Source organism: Buteo buteo, chromosome 5 (assembly GCF_964188355.1).
Source record: "Buteo buteo chromosome 5, bButBut1.hap1.1, whole genome shotgun sequence".
Lineage (NCBI taxonomy): Eukaryota > Metazoa > Chordata > Aves > Accipitriformes > Accipitridae > Buteo > Buteo buteo.
Window position 1 is genome coordinate 33,411,185 of NC_134175.1, and position 22,421 is coordinate 33,433,605.

Genomic DNA, 22,421 nt, shown 5'->3' on the forward strand with positions numbered 1-22,421 from the left:
AGTAATGTAAAAAGAGCTTTTACCCCAAAACATAACTTCTCTAGAGAAATACTGCATTGATCAATTGCTTTCTGCTTGCATTTAACTTGGAAGTTTGCTGCTTCCACCTCAAACCTATGAGTATATTGAAAGCTTGACTGCTTTTCCAAATATATCATTCCATCTTTTAAAAAAAATACTACCTCTATTTACAAATCTCATCTTGCCTGTACCCTTTAGGCTGAAATAGCTGCCTTAAAACTCCACTACTACTTAATGTATCATACATTTAATAGCACTTTATGGCATTGTCATACAAAAATTCTGTGTTACATACCTTCCATTGTGTTTGTAAGCATGCTGGCTATACTCATTGCTCTTTGCCTTGCACCAGGATCTGTTAGGTAGTCCATAGGAACATGGTAAGAACTAGACCGTCTCTTTCTTAAGTCCGTTTCTGTAGTAGTGCCCTGAAAATAAAACACTGATAAAATAGCCTATTGATTGTTCATTTAATAAGAATAACACTGTCAATTATTACAGAAGTATAATGGCTTAAAACACTCTGCTGTCCTGTACCATGCTCCATTTATGTCATGGTTTTGCAATAGACTAATATATGCCTAACTTTGTATACAGCAAATAGTCAAATACATCAGTAGGATTGCTCTTGTGCTTAAAGAATGTTTTAAAGTATTTTGCTGAAACAGGGCTGAGACATTAAAACAGATTTTAGACTATGAACAGTTTTTAGACTATAAAAAGTTCCACAATGCTTGTCAATGAGCTCTGCTGTAAATATCTTTCTAATTAGGTAGTGAGTGAAGTCTTTTTCTAAACATGAAAATGCACAGCCCACACACCTAGCAGTAAAAGCACAAAGAGTATTTTCTTAAGAGAACTTTCAATTTAGAATAAATTATCAATTTTCTAGCACACGTTTTCAAACAAAATAAAAGAAAAATACTTAATGATGTTGACATCTCCAAAAAAAAAACCCTAGAAAAATTAACTATGTTACAGGAACACTATCACAACCCATGTAAGTTGCACAATCAGTGTTACATCACAAGTTTCATATTTGGTCAGCAGGAAGTTAAATACTCATTTAATATATTTCATTAAGTAATTTTTTTTTTTCCTTTTGATATCCTGTCTGATACATGAATACAGAACCTTCCAGTTAAGTGTTCAGTTAGCATAATGAATCAATGGGTGTAAGACTACACATACTACATTTATTCAATGGTTTACTATGCTATTCTATAAATTCCCAGTAAATTAGCATATATTTTCACATGTTTAGTTAATGAGAGCTAGACAATTTCAGTTTCTACTGTAGCTTATAACTGGAATATATGAAAGGAGCTTTCACAGCATGGCCAGAAAGGGAATCATTCCCAAGTGACTAAATTTTGTAGAAACAGGGCTGATCATACAGGGAGAGGACATCATGCCTGAGCTATTGCAGACTTCCTTACATTGCTAGCAGTGGCTGCTTTATCAATCATCACCTCTGGCAGAAGCTGTCCAGTAGGTGACGTCAGAGCTGGCGGCCCACCGACTAAAGAAACTACTCCATTGCAATCCACAGTGCTGTGCATCTTCCCATTTGCTGGAAGTGGAGGTACTGTCCTGGATGACCTACTGGCCTGACTAATGTTACTGTTGCGCCGTTCACCATGTCTATGAGGAACAAAGAGAGAATCTCTTCTGCTCTCATTGTCTTCAAAAGTGCTGTGCTCATCATCAGCAAAGTCATTTTCTGATCCTACATCCTTTGCTCGACCTCTGAAGCTGAAAAGGCTTGTTCTGCTATTGCGCCTTGGGGAAAACAGGGAGCCGCGAATGCTCAGCAAAGACTGTAGGCAAATAAAAACAATGATTATCAGATGAAAATCCTTTTAAATATAATGTTTTCATACAGAGGAAAAAAACACAGTGTTAATATGTCTTAAAGGGTAAGGTCATCTACAAAGAAATGAACTGGTACAGCCCCCCCTAGTACACTCCCTTTTGGGTAGTAAACAAAGAGCACATAAGTGACAGACAAAGACTAGTTATTTTACTACTTTGGATATATGAAATCAAATGGTTTAATTACAGTAAAAGAAATTGCTTGACAGAATTGTTACCTCTGCCATTCTGCCTGTTTTATTACCAACGGTTCATAAACTGAGTAAGCCCATCCAGACACTATTTAGCCCAGGTTGGCATTAGTCTGACATGCTGAGTAAATAAAATTTTAGGCAAATTTCCCATGACTCAGTCTGCACACACAGGTAGCTCCTAAATACTGCCTAGTTTAAAAAACATACATATTTTTTCAGATACTAGTCAAGTAGGCCACAAAAAGGTTTTTATTTCTTGAAAGTCTTAGCTATCCTGAGTATGCAAAGATATGCCTGTATTTTTGTATGAACAGTCTCACTAATCTTCATCAGTTTACTCATGTGAGTAAATGTTCTGCTATGGGAGGATCTTTTCAGGATCAGAGTCAAAAAAGTGCTCTAATCTTGCAAATAATTATACATGTTCTTAACTTTAATTCCTATCAGTGATTCTCTTGACTTGATTGATTAGCATTAGCACCTGATTTTACCCAAGACCTCTATGAACAGCAGAGATGATATATAACAAAGAGGTATCTTTGTTTCTCTTCTGCAACTTATCTTTATGGACCTGAGCCCCATTGTTCTAAGTACTGCAAAATGCAGAACAAAAAGGCACTCTGCAAAGAACTTATCATCTAAGTGTAACACAACAGATGGATACAAAAAGATAGGGAATACAAGGAGGTAAAATTGATGGGTATGATAAACAGTGGTCTTAGCTCACCTGAAGTCACTTCCCTGTCAAGCTTTCTGTAGGCAGCATGGTAAAAGAGAGTTTTAAACCGGGATTTGAGGAAAGCAATGAAGTGTTCTGTGGAAACTCATGGGAGCTTCTTCCAAGCATGAGGGGCAGCATACCGGAAAGAGCTCAAAGAAACTAGTTTGAAAATTTAACAGGAGGTTATGGATGCTGGCATGGGTCAGTCAAAGCTGCGACTTGACTTGTTTACTGTAATTACACAAGGTGGGTTGGGAGGAACTTTAGGCACAGTATGTTTTATGATATTTAAGAAATATCTTTAGGTAGATATATTTACTAGCAGATTAGGTAAAAGCAATGAGATAGGTTAGTGCTCTTTGCAACAACATTCTTGATGATTACAGCAGTAATTGGGACATAGAAAGAGGTCTAAGTTAAAAATGATTCACAGTTGTAGGTCCAGAGTAGAGTTTAAAAAAAGAAAAAGAGAGAGAGAAGAGAGGTTGCAAAAGGCCTTGTGGAAATCCCTTAGAAAACTGCCAAAGCAGTAAAAGGATCTTCTAAAGCACAACTAAACCAAGAGAATTGAGAGAAGATGAAATCATGAATGTTAGGAAGAACAAGTTTTCAGGAAAAACGTAATGGTCAGTTACATTGAAGGCAAGTGAAATGTCAAGGAAAATGTCAAAGATGAGATAAAAACTTGAGTTTCATCTAGGAAAAGGTTATTAAAAACTGGTGAGTAGAAGTTCTGTTTAGTGGCTAGAACCCAGAGTGAAAAGGAACTAGGGCTGGAAAACCAGAGGGGAGAGGATTGCTAAACTGTCATAGTAAACAGCTGTAAATGAACTTGGAGATGGAAAGGTAAGAGGAGCAAGTTGTATGAGGCATGCTTCATTGCTTACAAGATGGATGAAAGGAGCTGCAGTTGAATAAGGGTGCAGTTTGAATGAAGACACAAGCAAGAATATGCAGCTAAGGGATCAGATGGGTCTTCAACATGAAGTCAATGGATATAGGTGTGAAAATTTGGATATAAGGAAAATTTGGAAATAAGGAACAGAACGAACCATGAACTAACTAAATTCAGCAATGAAGTCTTACAGAGATTAGTTAGACAGTTAACAACATAAACCAGTGGTGGACTGGGGCGGTGCGGGGTGTGTGTGTGGATGAAGTACTACTAAAAAAGGAAGTACGTTAGGAGGTATGTGGAAGGAGGAGTTAACTTGGCAGAAATAGGAAGCTAGAAACACTATATTCCCACCACAGTCTGATCTAAGGAGGACAATCCTTAATAAGAAAATACTGGATGAAGAGGTCTGAGCTTCTTTGAGAATGGGAGCTGGAGAAAGTGATACATGAAGAGAATATGAATGTTCATGATCTATTTAGGGATGAAACAGGCTTTCCAGAGACAGTAATAGAAGAGGATTAAAAAGGAAGGAATGAGTTTAGTAATAGTGACTAAAAAGAGGGAGAAAGCAAGTCATAAAGACCAGGGAGAATCAGGAAGGTGGGGATAAAAGGAAGAAGCATATTGAGGCACACAAAGGGGCAGAAAAAGGGCAGAATGGATGTGACATCTGGACTGGAAGTGCTGAGGGGAGAGTTGGAGCTGGGCAAATGAAGAGGAGCTCTGAAAACTGTAGAAGAGATAACAAAACTATCAAATGAAATAAATGTCTGGATGGGAGATGCAGATGGCACTCTGAGTCACTGGTGTTTCAATGTAAGAGAACACATGCAAGGACACATTGCCACACATATTTCCACCTTCTTTAAGATAACACAATCAATGGTCTCACATCAATTAATTTGTCAAATTTCACATGAGCATTTATGCATTTTCTACTGGTTTTTTTGCATCCCAGATTTAGTACCTTTCTCATTTAAAACATGAAATTCCTTTGTATGTGTGCACCAAATTTTGAAGCCACTGATCATGCTGAATATATCCATCTTGATAGGGAGATAGGTCCATTTTCATTAAGAAACTTGAAATACAACTCATTTTTAAGTAATACACATTATTTTGATTTTTCACACATAAATTCAGAATAAAACAAAAATCTCTCAAATTCTTGCAGTTTCATCTTTGGCTGCAAGTATTAACCTGGTGATACTTTGATTTAAGATATTAAAGAATCTGTGGTATCTTTTGCAAAAATTGACCAAACTACTTTACAGGGTTTTGTTCATATGATGAGTAGACAACAGAAGTGTTTAAGAGGTAATAATACTATGGTACCTGGTGTGGGGAAGAGAATCTTTTTTCATACGTCAGTCTATTCCCCTCAATGGAAAATCGGAAACCTTTCCTTTTGATGCTGTCCTCTGATTCAGATTTGTGAAATTCTTCCCCATCCTTCTCCTCGCCTTCAGATTGTTCTTTTTGCTTTTTTTTCTTTCTTCTATTCCTCCTCTCTTTAGCACTTTTTGAGCTCAGTTTTGATGCCTCAGAAGAACTTTCGGAGAATCCTCCTATTCCACCTACTCCACTATAATCTCTTGAGTCAGCTGCTGCAGCTGCTGCTGCCGCCTATACATACAAGCACATATGCAATTTACAACATTTATACAAACACACACCACTCGCTATTTTAAATTTATTGCCATTCTTAAAAAAATAATGATTCCGAAATAAAAGCAATGATCCCACTTCACTGAACCCAGCATATCATAAGAAGTATAATTTGTGAAATACTACAGGAACCATAATTTGCCACTGCTCCGTAAACCAGGAGTTAGAGCAGCCCAAGGGAGAACTGTGCTGTCAGAGAACCAAGTTAACGAGCATCTGGTTTAGATTGGAGCAATATGTTGCAATGAATTTTTCACCTGAAATACTATGTAAAAGTAAGGAATCAAGGCTCAAACAATAGGAAAAATCACTGTTAAGAGGAAGCAACACTTCCTTACACCATTTTGCTGGATTTTGAATACTCTCTAGTCTATTAAAGATCTGGTGTAACATTGTTTATCCCAGTTTTGCAAATCATAATCAGAGATTTGAGTTAAACTGCAGGCTATTAGAGACCTGTTGCTGTTTGAAGTTTCAAACATTTGTGGAGCATTTGATTAACATTTATTTACAAGTTGTGGTAAAAAACCCAGCAGATACCTACTAACCAAACAAAAAAAAAAGACCCCTATTGCTGACTTTAGTCATGTGCTTACATGGACGACATAGTTCAACTTCTGCTCTATGTGGCCACATGCCAAGCAGACATTATCAATTATCCTGTTAAAGATTTCAGAGTCTTCAAAAAATGAAAATGAATTTCAAAGCAGTATGTAATCATGATGTCTGTACCACAGAAGCATTTTGTCCAGTTTCTTCACTTTTTCCAGTTTTAAAGAAAACTGGAACACTATGGCTTTCTGCTGTGAGAGCTGGGGAAGGAGTAGAAAAAGCCAAATGTTGCTAGAGCAAAATATTAAACTATTTTTCCCACAGCACCTACAATGGTTTTGCTTATGTTACTTAAATAAGCAGATTTCCTGGTTTTTTTTTTCCTTATGTCTCCATCTCCATTTCACAGAATCACAGAAAGGTTGAGGTTGGAAAGGAGCCTCTGGGGGTCATCATGTCCAACTCCCCAGCACAGACAGGGTCACTGTCGTGGTTTAACCACCGAGCCAGGGCGGTGCTGCTGGTGCATGTACCAGCTACTAGGAAGACAGTTAACTCTATGCCAGCTGAAACCAGGACAGTCACCTAAAGCAGGTTGCCCAGGACCATGTCCAGACGGCTTTTGATTATGTCCAAGGATGATGATTCCACAAGCACTCTGGGCAACTTGTTCAAGTGCTCAGTATAAAAGTTAATTTCCATCTCCAATTTGAAAATCCAGTATCTTAGCTTATTGGTTATAATTTTTGTCACAAATTATTAGTGCTGGTTCACTCAGCCAGCAGAAACAGAGCAATGGAAAACATTAAAGATGTTTGCAAAAAAAAGAAATTTCTAAGACTGAAGGTAATACATTGTTAGGAGTAGGGGAGTAAAAGTATTCTCATATGTGGACATAAAGCATCTGACCACAATCATGAATGGAAGAAGGAATTTTACTTTACAGGGATACCTGAGCTTCTTCCTGTTGCTTTTTCAGTTGTTCCAGCATTTGCTGAAATTCTGCTTCTTTCTGCTCTGCTTCTTCCATGGTTGCTTGATTCTGTTCTTCATAGGCCATGGCAACCACAGCCAGGATCAAGTTAATCAGGTAGAAAGAACCCAGGAAAATGACCAAAACAAAAAATATCATGTATGTTTTTCCGGCAGCACGCAGTGTCTGGAGAAAAAGAGATAATACACATTTTTAGCAGACTTTTAAATACTGTTGTGTAATATGGTAGCATCTGTGTTATAATCTAGAAATACATTATAAGATTGCTTTGATTTAGCACAAGATTATTTAGTTACTTTTTCCATATACAAATAGTATTATATCCTGGCTACATGTGAAAAAATCCAAGCTTTGTGTCTACTATGGTAAAGGTACATAAGATTCTGTAGCTTGAATACTTCAGAACTTCTATCAATTAGAATCTGTAGTAGCAGTTGCTGCCCCTACTATATGTCTATATTATAGCCTTTAAATCTAACAGTAGTGGGGCCACTAACCAGAATCTTACCTTCTTGTCTCATCAGTCCCAAACTACAATGCCACAAAGACAGTACAGTATACAAAACATCATGCTGTACAACACCACTGTCCTTCAGGTTAAGGATACGTGTAGTTCAGGGACAAGATGTAACCTTTTCAAAGACAGCATGTTTGTACTAGACTGCAAATCAATTTAACTAGCATCTACTTACAGCATGTTTGGATAAGAAGCTTTAACAACTTAAGTTCATTTACTCATTTGTGAAAAGAAACAATAATGCTTAACCACCTTCATAAAAGAGCGGCTATTTCTTATTATGTATTTGAGTAGTACATGGGAACCTAAACCATGAACAAGGGCCCTATTGTTTTAGACAGATTACATATATGAAATAAAAGATGATTTCTGTCCCAAAGGCCTTAGGGACACGTGAATGAAAAGAACTATGCAAGTACTATGTAGTAATGGTATTGGTGATGGTGCTGTTTATTTTAATAAGTCCTCACCAGCTGGTAAAGATTCTCCCAAAAGTCCTGAGTCATCAATCGAAACAGTGACAAGAATGCCCAACTGAATGTATCAAAACTTGTGTAGCCATAGTTGGGGTTTCTACCAGCTTTCACACATATATATCCTTCTGGACATTGACTACAAAAGAAGAGGAAATGCTATTTTTAGCAACTACTCTAAATTACGATATGCTATAGTAAATCACAAAATTGTTCAGGAGTACCAGTTGCTAATGAAATTATGAACAAGTAAAATTTTATTCTACATACCTAAGATAAAAATATATATCTTATTGGCTTTTCAATTTTTAACTCCATTTCCTAATGATATTTCAATGCTTTATTAATATAACTAAAAGTAATCTACCCTTCCCCACAATTTGTCATATCAACACATCTCCACCAGGACAAGAGAAGAGTGTCAACTAGCATGGCTGATGATAAACAGTTGTCAGCAAGCTGGCAGCAACATTTATGCACATAGCATTCATGTGGTTACCTTTACAAAATTAGCCTAAGATGCTGACGAAGTGCCCGTGTAAACTCAAATCACATATATGGTTATATTCAGGTATAGCTTCAACTGCAAAACATTGGTAATTTGCAACTCTATGGTACAGCTGATACTAAAGTTGACCACCTGAGCTTTTCTAAGTTGCTAATTATTTTTTCTTGATGCATAATGAAAAATGATGACCATTTTCTTACCCTGCATCTGAGCTATTGCCACACAGCAGAGCATCATTTTGTCCTTCCAAGAAGTAGAAATGATCTGTTTTTAAAAAAAATAAATTGAAAGGGTGATGAGAAAGACATCATTTATACCTAATGGAAATTGAGCAATAATATAGACTTTTACACTTTAAAGAAATGAGCAGAACTAACAAACAGTTTAACTGCAATATATAATGATTAGGAATGAAAAAAACATGGAAAATATGGTTTTGACAGGAAAATTACTTTCTATAGAGTCTTGAAGTTGGCCTTTCTTTAGAAAATAGAAAGGTAGTTGCACAGCTAATTCTCAGTAACCTACCCAAATGGTATGTCAGCAAATGAGTGAACAAATACATGGAAAACAAGACAAAGGATGAGGGCGATTCCCTGCCTTTGTTCATGCATTTTGATATATAACATTCAGTGTTATTAATTTATAATTATTAATTACATACTGTTTTATACAAATACTATTTGAAAAAGTACTGAAATTTTTGCAGCATGAAAACACAGCACAACACGCACAAGAAATTGCTAACTGGATCTTGACTTGAGCAGCTGAGGGAGAAACCAAGCTTTTATTGTACATTACAAAAAATTACTACACAAAGTTCTGTAGCAGAGGAATGTACTTGAAGTATCTGTAGGTATTTTGTTAATAGGCTAACTATTAAAATGAGGTACAATATAATTTAAAGACATGGAAGTCTTAAAAGCTCCCAGCACATTCTTTTCCTTTGAGGCAGAAAGGGAAAACCAATTTGCCATCAATTCCTAGTTTGGGATTCTTGTGGTAAAATGGGAATCTCTAGTGGAGATTTTTGGGTCAGGTGGCATATTAAGCTAAAGTTGCCAAAATTAGGTGTGTTCTGGCTGTTCCCAGGAAGCAGATGGTTCCTTGAGATTCACTGCCACCTGGCATGGACTAGCTTAGCTGGCATGAACTAACTGAGGGCTAATGCTAAAGAGACAAGCAGGGAATTGCAACCAGTTCCTATTGACTGCTTCTACTCTGTCACCACCAGTATACGATAGAGGCAGCATAAAATCTGCTTATTTTAGAGAGTGGGATTATGTGCGTAATTTATTCATCTGCAATCTATTCTCAGATATCAGATAAGAAAACAGTGGATTTTCAGACATTCCGGTGCTCACATAGTCATGCCCTGTGAGAGATTTAAGCCCTACTTAAAAATTTTAAAAGTTTAAAGATGCAGATAGGCTCCAAGCTGAATTTTCAAACTTGGTAAGCAGAGTATCCAGTTAAACCATCCAGTCAGCTCAACTCTCAGCCCACTATTTTGGAAAACATTTAAATAATAAATTTTTCAATACAAAGATGATAATGATAAAGTAATAAAAATAGTCAATATGAGTTTATAAAAACCATGCCATATATAAAACTCTTCCTGTCTCCTGGCAACTTAATAACAGGATAGCAGTCATGGGTACAAGTCCTACATGACGCTTTCGTAAGCAAATAAAGGAGATATGTTCTGGCTGGAATCATCACAAAATACTAGAAAAAAGATTCTCGGAGAGCAGTCGCCAGTGGCCCAATGTCAATGCATAAGGGCATCTTTCTGAAGATCCTCCAGGGTTCTGTGCTATACATGGTTTTCATAGCAAGTTTCATTACCAACTCAAGACATGAAATAATAGAAAAAATGCATCAAGTATTCTGAAGACATCAAGCTAGGAGAGAAGATGATTGAAATTTAGAATGACCTTTACAAACTGACAAGCTGGTCCAAAAGCAATTGGATTTATTTCAATACAGACAAGTGGAAAATGCTACAGTTGACAAGGCAAAATCACATACGTAAATGCAAAATAGACAGGATCTGGCCACAGCCACTGCTGTACAAAAAGATGCAGTGACTGTCACGAACTGCAAGTTGACTGTGAATCAACAATACAGTGCTGATATAAAAATGATGTAATTTTGAGATGTAATAGGAATGTTGCATATATGGCACATGAGGTAATTACTTCAAATTTGTAACTTTATTAGAGGAGTAAGTACCAGATTTGAGCATCTCATTAAAAAAAAAAAACCAAACAAAAACCATAACCAAAAAACTCCCAAACAAAAAAGAAAAACCAAACTCCCAGACTAATTGGAAAGAATCAAAAAAAGCAAAAAAATGTGAAAATAGGTATAGAAAATGCAAAAGAGAAAATAGGATTGCTTGGTTTAGAAAAGGTAAGAAATAAAGAAGATAACAGTTTTAAAATATCATAAAGACTAATATAAAGTAGTCTATGATTATCTTACTTCTAAATCCACAGGAGAAGTAGTAATATATTCAGTCTGAGATTAGGAAAATTTAGGTTAGATATTTAGAAAAAACTTTCTATTTTTTATGTAGTACCAGAAGCAGCTAAAGGGGAATGGAATGGAATCTGTTCTTCAGATGTTTTTAAGAATAGGTTATCATCCAAAATCTTCTTCAAGATGACATTTCTATGATACTACAAGCATACTGAAATGCTAAGTACATTAAAAGATTATAAGGAAATGAGACTTAGATCCCAAAGCATTTAGCTGCTAAACTGAGGTTTCCTAACTTTCAGTGATACAGGCATCAGTTAAAACATTTATACAGACTTTATAAAAAACCCTAAGATTATTTAATTACAAAATTAAAACCCTAAATACACTAAAATAAATAGGAGGGACTAAATAGATAAATAGGAGAGACTGAAGCTATTTACCATTATGAAAGACAGAATAGCAATCTACTACAGATATGTTCAGAGTTGTTCTATCTGAATTTTAAAACAATTTTTGTTAACACAGTAGTGATGTTAACTACCTAAACCAGTGAAAATACTGTATTATGAGGTAAAAAGGAGACCAAAATGCTAATTTCTTGATCTTCCACAGATAAGCAACAAATTAAGATACATAAAATGGAATCTAGTTCTTATTTTGCTAGAATAAGAAGCATGGGATAAATCACCAGTAGGCATGTCTGTGCTGTGCAAGGGAGTGCTGTGCAGAGACATTCACCAAGTTCCAGAAGAAACAACACAGCTGCATTTACGTGCTGTGGCAGTATTCCTGAACTAACTGATGTTCAAATGTGGATTTATGATATTGGGCAATATCTTGCACTAATGTAGCTATATGATTTCAGATCCCATATTAGGACTGTCACACTATTTCAGGAGGCTTGGGGCTAGCACAGAAATTTCTGCTTTGTGCTGCAATGTGGATTTACTCTAAAAGTCATAAGTAAAAAGTAAAAGGTAAAAAGATATTATGGTACCCAGTACAAAATTGTGAGTATGTTAAACTACATTATGACTGTTCTTTTATTTACTACACAAATTGAGCGCTTTTATATCTCTTGGCCAGATTACACCATTTTAAGTGCAATGGAAAGATACTGATGATTTTGTATCTGCTCAAAAATATTCCAGAAAATCAATGCAGTAGATGATATAAGTAACTCTTACTTCTGTCTTCGATGTATTCATCCCAGTTAAATGTTGTCATTGTTGTATTAATAAATGTACCATTTTCACCTATAGAGCTATTAAAGTAGGAAATAACAGTTGTTTCAAAAGTAGAATTGTCTGGAGGCCACTGCAGGCATTTATTCCTCAAGTTGCCCATGAACAGCTGCAGTCCTATTAGCGCAAATACACTCAGACAAAACACAGTCAGGATCATAACATCCGAGAGCTTCTTCACCGACTGAATTAGGGCTCCCACGATAGTCTTCAAGCCTGCAAAGAGAAAAGATTTTTATTATGATATTAAACAGATACTAAACACACAAAAAAATCATGTGATTTTTCCTGACAAAATAAAGATTTCATGCAAAATGACAACTAAATGAGTCTAATATTTGATACAATAATTTTCATGAAAAGCCTTATTACTTGTGAAGATGAATGAAAAGCTGTAAGTTTATGCTTATTCTATAGTCTACAGAAATAAAAAGTAGATAATACCAAACACATTGTTTATGCCAAAACAAGTGATTTTATTATTCATGCTATATCTCAACCCTACATATAAAAGCATTGTTTGCTTTTGCTGATGCTTCTTGCCCAAACCTTTCTTATATGAACCTTTTAAAAAGTATTCTGCGTTAGTAGACCCATTATAAAGACATTATAAGTGCATACTTGAATTATATCATAATAATCTTCTTACAATATAAGACAGGTGATGGTTTGGAGAAGAAAGACATCTTTAAAACAATACCCCATGCATGGCCCATGCTATCCTTTAGAGTTTAATTTTTTATACATGACTTAATTAAGTTGCTATATCAAGTGCCTGCAATAAATGATAAAATTTGCATCAGTATGAAAGCTTAACATTAACTTATATTTAAAACATGTAAAGGAAAGCTTGATGTCATAAGATGCAAATCACATAGGCTGTTTACTGCAAATATCTCATGCAAGAATTTGTTAAACTCAAAGGCTGATTTTTTTGAAAAGAAAATACAACTAATATAGGAGAAGCAAGAATCAATTTAAATAAAACTGCATGTCTTGACTCCTGCTTTTTTATTTTGTTAACAATGTGTAGCAAACAAGGCTTATGCTTTAAAAATGTGAGTACAGCCTTTGTAGAACAAAAGTCAGCCTCAGTGTTTAACCTAGCTCTCACCTGGAATGACTGATATTGTTTTCAAAGCTCGGAGAACTCTGAATGTTCTCAACGCTGAGACATTGCCCAGGTCCACAAACTCTGTCACATATCTGTAATAGGGGAGTTCACACACAAACACAATGACAGCACACAAATAACAGTTGGAGATACGAGGGGCCTAACACCTTACACCAACTACTTCTTACCTGGGATTACAGAAATAGTTTTCAAAGCTCTCAATACTCTGAAAGTTCGAAGAGCTGAAACATTGCCTAGGTTTACAAATTCTGTTACATACCTGTAGGATTAAATCACAGTTACTCAGAATTGAGGCAGATTTTATCCTATTTGCTTGGGTCTTTGATCAAGACCTCTTCACCGTTCACTGTATTTTGCCTGTGTTATACTATACATATGCTTCTGACCATAAAATTAAATTTTCATCAAAATAAACCACAGTGGCTTGACGTTTGAAACCTAATTTGGTCAGCTTATAGCAGGAAGTCAAAAGGATTCCTTTAATTCTGGTATGCAGAAAGGAGATAGGATATGAACAGTTCAGGCTGATGGCATTCACAATCATAAAGGGCTGGCACACCATGCTGGCCTCTGCAGCACATGCTTAGTTAGAAATACTAAAATGTGTAAAAGAGGTAGAAGAAACATATTGAAACTGCAGGAAGTCCAGGCTCCAAATGTTCTGGCTGACAAAATATGAGGCAATTTTTAGTCACTAATTTCATGCTATCAGAAAGATTTTTTTATTAAAAAAAAAAAGTAGAAGACTTACGCAAATGTAATGACAGTGAAATCTAGCCAATTCCATGGGTCTCGAAGAAATGTAAAATCTTCTAAACAGAAGCCCCTTGCAAGAATTTTAATAAGTGATTCAAAGGTATAAATTCCAGTGAATGTGTATCTGAGGAAAATATGCAAGACAGAGTTTACAGAAACACACATTATCTTTACACATTATGTTCTCTAGTTGCTTTATTCTCATTTCTTCTCTTTAAGTGGCATAAGAATTTAATGGAAGTTACAACCAACTTTAAACATCTGCAGAATTTATACCATAAGGAAGGAGGAATCAAATTATGATTAAAAGACTAAATGACAACCCATAGCTTAAGTTCAAATTCTATGTTCTATACTAATGAGACACTTGCAAAATTGCTGGTTACTTCATTGGTGCACGTTTATGTTCAGTTTGAATCCATGTTATAACAAAACACACAGATGGATTATGTTAGGATTTCAGAAGTTGCTTCCAAACTAAAAACTTCTTTCTTCAGTGTTATTTTTATGCTGAAATGTTGCTTAGTACCATGAGCTGGCAATGTGCCAACCATCATCAGTTCCCCATTGACTTTGTTACAGAGTAGGTGTATCCAGTACTGCACCTTCAGCAAGACAGGCATGGTACTGGAATGAAACAAATACTTTCAGATGCAAAATCCTGTGCAAGAACAACCAAAAGTATTTACAAATGCCAACAAAATTCAGCTACTCATTTTGACTAAAAAATGAGATTGAAATGTAAAAAGTAAAAATATTTAATTCTGGCATTCTGAGTCATTTCAATTTTCTATCTCCAAATGATGTCATCCTGAAATTTAGTTTCATTTATATCTTTAATGGAAAAGAATTCAAATTAAACTGCTGAAAAGGCTTGAACTGATTTTCAGTCTTGAGCCAAACTGAAACTAATTTTCCAATGTGAATTTTTTCAGTTCAATTACTAAAAAATTTATTTCCTGCACAACTTTACTCAACAGATGAGAAGGACTTCTGTTGTATATCTAAATGGCACAATGTAATGACATGAATAAATATTCAAACTAGCTATCTTTACTCATAAATATTTACTATATGCTAGACATCCTGAATACATATATGTTCATACTGAATTCAAAATGAGAATGACTCTACTGACTTTAATAGCTCTACGATTTCGCTTTTGATTACTGAAGATTAAACAGGTACATATCATCCAAAGCAGTTAGGAATGAAGAAGAAGCAGAAGCATAAAATGCTATTGCAAAAATGAAGCACCATGAAGAGCAGTGTTTCATGCTGTAGCCTACAGCCTTGGAACTATCACAAAATATGCACCAATTGTATATCAGCACCAAGCACTTGACATCATATCAGACCTTTTCTCTTCCTATGGTAAGGTTAGCCAACCACTTAAACACTTTTTTAATAGCTTGTTTTTCATACAAGCTTTCCATTGTTAGATTGTCTTTGGTAAAGGAAAGCTGTGCTATGGTGAACACAGCCATCCATCAGATGATCCCTTTATCTGTAACGGTTATTGCAACAGAGACAGAATAGTGTATTTCCCTGCATTCTTGCACAGATGTAACATTGAATGCAGTGGAAAATATTTATAATCCACTTTTTTGCATGATCATAAGACTAACTTCTCTTCTTACATTCCCCATCTAGTACTGCAAACGGAGGATGGATATTGAACAACTTGGTAAAATATATGTATTTAATATTACACAGAAGAAGCAAGCATCAGAATACCTCTTGAAAGGATATGCCAATAAGGTAGCTGCTGGCAGTCCATGCCATCCTAATATAAAATAATTTACAGCAGTTTATTTCAGATTACTGAATATTATTCAAAGAAAATCCATTTAACTTACTCTACATTCTTTGTCCAGTCTGGAGGGTTACTCATGGTCATAAATACACAGTTGGTCAAAATAGTGCACATTATAAGCATGCTGAATAACGTAGGTTAAGAGTTAAGGAATGTAAGCCAGAAAATCTCATAAAAAGAGTATCAAATAACACGCTGCTTTGGCAGATTTCCACTATTAGAAGCTATTTATCCCTCCACGGCTCTGTTAACACTCAGGGAAAAGCCCTGAATATGTTAAAGCTTCCACAGGCACTGCTTTATAGCTAAAAGAGAACAATCACATACTAAAATTTAGAAAATCTGAAAGATATAAAAAAACCCCTCAACCCCTAATTTTAAGAAGGCCTTAGATGATTTTTTCTTTTCACATAAAAATGTGAAAGTTTGAAGTACTAGCTTCTAATTTATTGGAATAACACAAAAAGCATTTGTTTTGGATGATCTAGACAAATCTGATCTACTTCATGCATACAAAACAGTGAAAAATAAGTTTTCTCCAATTTTCTTCTCTTTCACCATAGAATTTGGCATGTACCAAAATTTTTGCTTATCATTATAATACATATACTGAAAGCTAGTTATCACATAGTAGGAGAGAGCATAGGGAAATTTTAGGGAGAAAAGTATTTAATTACTGTTTGCTTTACGTATGGCTTTTGTAAGATAAATGTTGGTGGAGGGGAAGGCACATGATATTCTCAAAAAAAGAAATCTAAAAGAATTCCAGAACAGGTCCAAGTCGTAAATAATTTCATTTATTTTAACAGAACTGCTCTGGATCTACAACCTTTCACTCTCAGGACTCATTACTTTCTTCTTAGAAATGAAAATACAAACACCAAAATGAAAACCACACAGATGATGCACAAAATGTCCACATGATGGCACCATCATCTAAAACTAGAAAGAAGACAAAGATCGACTTTGAGAAGCGCTTTAGCTTCTGTTAACTAAAATGCAGGTTCACACGATGCTCCTAAATAGAAATCTGAGTATAATGGGGTGGGAAGCACTGTGAGGTTCCCCTCATGAAGTTTTATTTGCATGTCTACATTAATAAAAAAACTTCAAGCGACAGTAAATACCTCTGCTTTCTCAACTATCAAATGACTGTGGCACTACATTCAACAATTCTTTGGGTTTTCTGCTCAGTAAATAAATTTCAAATCCTTTACTCAGAATCTAGCTTCTCACTATGTAATTCATATATGAACGGAGCAGAAGAGAAAGGAAGGTATTTTAAAAAACATAAAAAATAATATAAGAGTGTTTCACAAGCCTGTATTTTACACAGGCTTTCAAAATCTTTTTTAATGACATGTCCTCTAAGAGTTGCAAATCCTCACTATTCTTTCATCAGTGGAGAAATAACTAGAATATACCTTCCCATAATTTTAAACAATGTTTTTTAACATTCTGACTTTGGTGACTCTAGCTCTTCACCACCATCTCAGTCCCATGATCTTCCATTATTCCATGTAATTGAATAATGTTCTATAACATGCTAAGGAGTGTCATATAATTGACAAATGATTATTTGCAGTGACACCTGTAGCAAGCAAATGCAAAACAGGCTATGTAGTGTCGTGATTGATTCTGAAGTCATTTGTAGGCTAGCCATTGATAACAACATCCAACAAATAACAACCATTGTCATTATCAGACTTCCATTATACCAAGATTGAAAAAAATCCTTTCAAGATTTATTCACCATGATCCCTATGTGTGATTGCTACACACAAAACTTTCAATGTGCTTATGTTAGGCTCTTGTAAAATGTAGGTGTGCAAATATTCGCATTTGTTCCTTAAGTAAGCAGACTTGCTGAAGTTAATGCCCTCATTGGTCATATCAGCATTTGGGATCAGACCAGTGGGATACCTACTATAGTCAGCTATCAAAACACTGAAAAAGACAAAATAATACTTAAGTCATTATGATCATTTGGCTTTGCAAACCTCTACCTGCAATGTGGAAAACTCACGACCTACTTGAAGGCTGAAATTAAAACATCTACAGGATTACGAGTGCATAATGCAATAATGATCAAGAAATAAAATAGACAAGTAAGATACATATAGGACCAAGAATGTACAATAAAACAAGAAACCTAAGCTGTTTTATCAACCTATCCTTCTGCAATTGTTATCTGAATCAGAAAATGAAAAGGAATAATGAAACCATATTTTCACTAAATATTCATGCAAGCACAAACCTGGGATCAAAGATTTGATTTTAAACACAAAGTGTCAGTGAAGAACTGGAAGTATTTTGAGCAATATATCTGCAGTTTACGAAAAATGGGGGGGGAGGGGGGGAGATGAAAAAAAGATGTGATGCTTATAGGAAAAATAAGAGGGAAGGGAAAAAATAGGTGGAGGAAGAAAAAAGACACAGGAAGAAATTGTAATGGATGACGACTGGTTGTCTGGCTTCTGATATTACTATATTAAGATCCAGTAATGAACACAAATGTAAAAAGGGAATACAAAAAAGAACTGAAGACAGAAATAGTAGAGAGAAGAGGGACAAAGCACTATAGATCATATTGATCCTGGGACATGTGCCAGGGAATGATTTAAATACTAAGTAACATCTCAATCACTAGAGTTTTAGACTAACCACTTGAAAAGGATATGAATGTACCAAAATCTTAATAGCTATTTTTCTAAGAGGATTGAAAGGAGTTAACATGTACAGGGCAGAGGTGGCACTGAATCGGAATATTGCCTTCCCTTTATTCAATACTATAAAGGTCTGGAAAAAGAAACACAGAATGAAAAATAGCATTTAAAAGATAACAAGTTACAAACAAGTTCAAACCCAGAATCATTTTAATTTCATCATTAATCATATTTGGTCAAACTCTTCTTCCATTTACACCTCCCCCAGAATCTCAATCCCCTTGTCCAGTTCACATATAGTAGATTCCAGCCAAACAACTATAATTGCAAGAAAACATTTGAATAAGTTTATTTAGAAATCATAACTAATCCTGATATTGCTAGTTAGAAAGCAAAGACAGGTACATAAGGTACAAATGTACATAATATTTGAAAAATTAGTATACTTTTTGTACCTTATAATATATACACTGAAGTACGTTAACTTTAAAAAAAGAGAGACATTAAAACTTCAACATTCCCTGAATCAAATAACCAGCATTAATTATCACATCAAAGTACTAAGACAACAGTACTACAAAGTGATCTAAATTTCAAGAGTGATCTTCATGAAAATAAGGAAATTGAGTGTTCAATAATCAGTTTTTCAACATGACACTAATGTACTGAAGTTTTTGCTGTAGTCTAAGAGTAACATATTGCTTCTCTTTTCAACTATTTCTTGTGAGAGTTTCATACCTGCAATTCTATTTTTCTTATGTCATGCTTTACTTTTACCTAATACAGACTTCAATAATCCATGTATTTTCACTGCCTCTCCACAGTTTCAGCAATGTCATGCGTACTACCAACATTTTTAAAAAAGCATTTATAAATGTAATAGTTTTCTTAAAACCTGGGAAATAAAGAAGAATAAAGTCTTTATTTAACATGCAGTCAGTTTTTAAATTATTTATATTTCCATGCATTTGGGGAAGTTCCTATCTATTTCTATCATCTCTTCTTTCTACACATGGGTGAAAGTTCATGCTCATTGAAGGATCTAGCTAGCATTGTGGCAGCCCTAAAAAGCCCAAAGGGAACATAAGCCATGCAAACCTGGAGGACAGCCAGTAGCCATGATCTGCCTCAGCTGGAATCAGAGGGCAGCATTTGTAAAGATTATGCTCTACTTTCTGAGCAGGTGCACTAAATACAGCAGCTGAAATCCTGAAAACACAGTGTTTCCCTCTGCCTGAAATAATAAATTTCAGTGCTTCCAAACCAAACTTATTTGAGTTCCCAGATGCCCATTGATTCTCAAGCCATACTTTGGTCCTTTATTGTAGAGGAGAAAGGACTGTACTTTTTGCTACCCTTGCTTTTCAACTCTGTTACTATTCTTCCTGGAGTTCAAGAAAATATGCCCTCAAATCAGAGTTTTTCATCTGTTTTCTGTTCCCTTTACTCTGACAAAACCTCTGATGAAACATCATTTGTGAGATGCTGACTCATCAAGACATATTAAAAAATCAAAATGGAGCCTGACCTAAACAAGGATGTTCAAAGATATGCAAAGAACACCAAGAAAAATAATAGGAGAAATTATGATTGCAATGCACGTATAGTTTGGAGTCTTACACCTCCTACTAGAAACCACTATGCTTTTGGAAAAGATCAAGGCAACTGCTATGCATTTCTCAGTCAGGAACAAGCAATTCAGCAGGATTTTACTTCATGTCCACACTTAATTGCAGAATTACTTTTCTCGTTTCCAAAGCATGATAATAAATGTGCTAACTTTAGGATTTCCAGCACTCAATTTAGATTTTTACTACTGCAGAACAGGGAAAGAAGGAAGAAAAGGGATCAGCACTTTGACGCAAATTCCATTTGCCTTACTTCCAGATTTCAACAGGGTAAATCACTTGAGTAAAGTGAGCAGAACACTATATTTAATTGAAACATTGTTTTCAAATTTAACTCACAATTCTCCATTGAAAACATTGTTTTCAAATTTAACTCACAATTCTCCATAGCATGAATTGAGTTTTAGAAATTCTGCAATGAAAATTTAAGGTACAGCTGATTTTTGTAAAGCTGCTCCATCTGTTTAGTTTATTACGGTATGCCTATATTGTTATTGTTTCAATATATTAGTGATGAGGCATACCCCTAATTCCTGCAGTAAATATCTGAATTTGTTTTTTTTTAACTCAGTTCAGGTTTGAGCCCTAACAATTCTTGGGGTTTTTTTTCCTTTTTCTTTGAAGTAAGTTTTTTCTTTCATATTTGTTGGGGTTTTTTTGTTGTTTTTTTTTTTTTTTTAAATTCACTTGGTTTTATTCACTAGCTAATTTCCGCAGGAAGGAAAGGAAAGTACAAGAAAAAAATTATGAAAACAGAAAAAAAAAATATTGGTAATTTCTTCTTTACTGGTAGAATAATGATGGTGCAATACATATGATGCCAAAACCTGTAGGACTGGAATTCTGGAGGAAACCCAAAGCCATCTGGTTAAAAGTCTAAAGTTCAGCACTTCTGTGCTTGGCCACAACAGTTGTTGTTACTTTAAGCAAAAAGGAAATATATGGTTTTATTTTTTAAGAAATTAACATATCTATAAAATATTTTTTAAATTGCCTAACATTCTGTCAACAGTCCAGGAGGAATTCCTACCTCCTCTTTATTTATGTCCCTCTTTTAAACACCTCTCTTTGATAACAATCATAGAACAATATAAATCTGGATATGAAAAAATTTTCACCCAGACTATCTATATAAGTCAGATATATGATGCCTCTGTAGAGTACAAAATGGAAGAGGATGATCTTCAGCATATCCTGAGAAATTACCTTTACATACTTTCCTATCCTTCCCAGCAACAAGAGAATGCATCCTAGGCTTTCCACATGACAGTAAAGAAAGCTAGTGAGAAGGTGTCTAGCTCCTTTTGGGGTGGGTTTCATAGTGAAGATCTGTTTCTTTCACATCTATAATACAGCAATTAATAAAATAATAATTCTAAAGATAACTCTTGTGCTACTTCTTCAATTCTCCTGTGTGTAAAACACTGAAAGTTACAAATTTTAGTAAAATGCCAGGTATATTAAAATAAATCTAAATGCATCTCTACCAACAGATGAGGTCCCACAAACTTTCATTACTAACTTCTGTTCTTACAATTGAGATTTCTGCCAATTAAATCAGCTGCTGGGGGAATGTATTATACGTAAAGACTGGGTCCAAAATACTGGAAATACTATGTCTGTGAGAGGGGTCCTTGTATTTTAATCTTCTTGAAGTCCAATAGAAATATACAACACACTCACTTTTTTATTGATATAATATGGGTCCAGGTCTTCCAAGGGCTCGGACACCATTCCTGGAGGTATGTCACCGTAAATAAACGGCAGTGTCTTTCCTGCCTCCAAGTCGCTATTTGGCTTTGGGCCATCTTCATCATCATCATCTTTGCGTTCTTGTTTGGATTTTTTAGCTTTTTCTTCATTGACACGCTGCTCAATAGCTGCAAGTGATTCTCTTGTGAAATAGCGGAAGCTGTCAGGTCCTGGTGGTACCAGCACTGATTGTGCCATCTTTTCATCCTGCACCTCTTAATTACTGTTTAGCCTCTCTCATAAAAAAGTGCTAAAAATATAAAAAACACAGAAAAAATTTACAGCAACACATATAGCTACAAACAATGTAAAGGAATATACCTTCATAGAATATTCTGTGGGAAATCTTGTTAAATTCGGTAATTATCATCCAGAGGAGGCTGCTGTGAAAGGGATTTTTTCATTTGTTTTTATTTCAAGACAAACTATTTTCCTTTGCAGCTGGCCTCTTAGAGTTGTCTTGAAGGTATCAATTCTTAAAACATTTAATTTAAAATTAACTTAGTGCTTGTGACA

General features: G+C 35.1%; 1 protein-coding gene across 7 annotated transcripts in view; it reads right to left on the reverse strand.

The window, feature by feature from the left end:
• Positions 1–22,109, reverse strand: part of LOC142031642 (sodium channel protein type 2 subunit alpha) — a 55,685-nt gene extending 33,576 nt beyond the window's left edge. The window contains exons 1-12 of one of the 7 annotated variants that reach the window (XM_075029316.1): positions 21,837–22,109; positions 18,540–18,658; positions 15,903–15,992; positions 14,039–14,167; positions 13,267–13,358; positions 12,096–12,368; positions 8,622–8,685; positions 7,911–8,052; positions 6,882–7,088; positions 5,045–5,335; positions 1,461–1,841; positions 317–449 (exon numbers count right to left, since the gene is read on the reverse strand). In XM_075029316.1, the coding sequence (XP_074885417.1) occupies positions 317–449; positions 1,461–1,841; positions 5,045–5,335; positions 6,882–7,088; positions 7,911–8,052; positions 8,622–8,685; positions 12,096–12,368; positions 13,267–13,358; positions 14,039–14,167; positions 15,903–15,992; positions 18,540–18,658; positions 21,837–22,103 (2,188 nt within the window). In that variant the 5' untranslated portion in view covers positions 22,104–22,109. Of the gene's footprint in view, positions 1–316; positions 464–1,460; positions 1,842–5,044; positions 5,336–6,881; positions 7,089–7,910; positions 8,053–8,621; positions 8,686–12,095; positions 12,369–13,266; positions 13,359–13,454; positions 13,547–14,038; positions 14,168–15,902; positions 15,993–18,539; positions 18,659–21,836 lie in introns of all 7 variants that reach the window. The other 6 variants (XM_075029314.1, XM_075029313.1, XM_075029311.1 and 3 more) reach the window with 6 other exon arrangements.
• Positions 22,110–22,421: the final 312 nt, after the last annotated feature.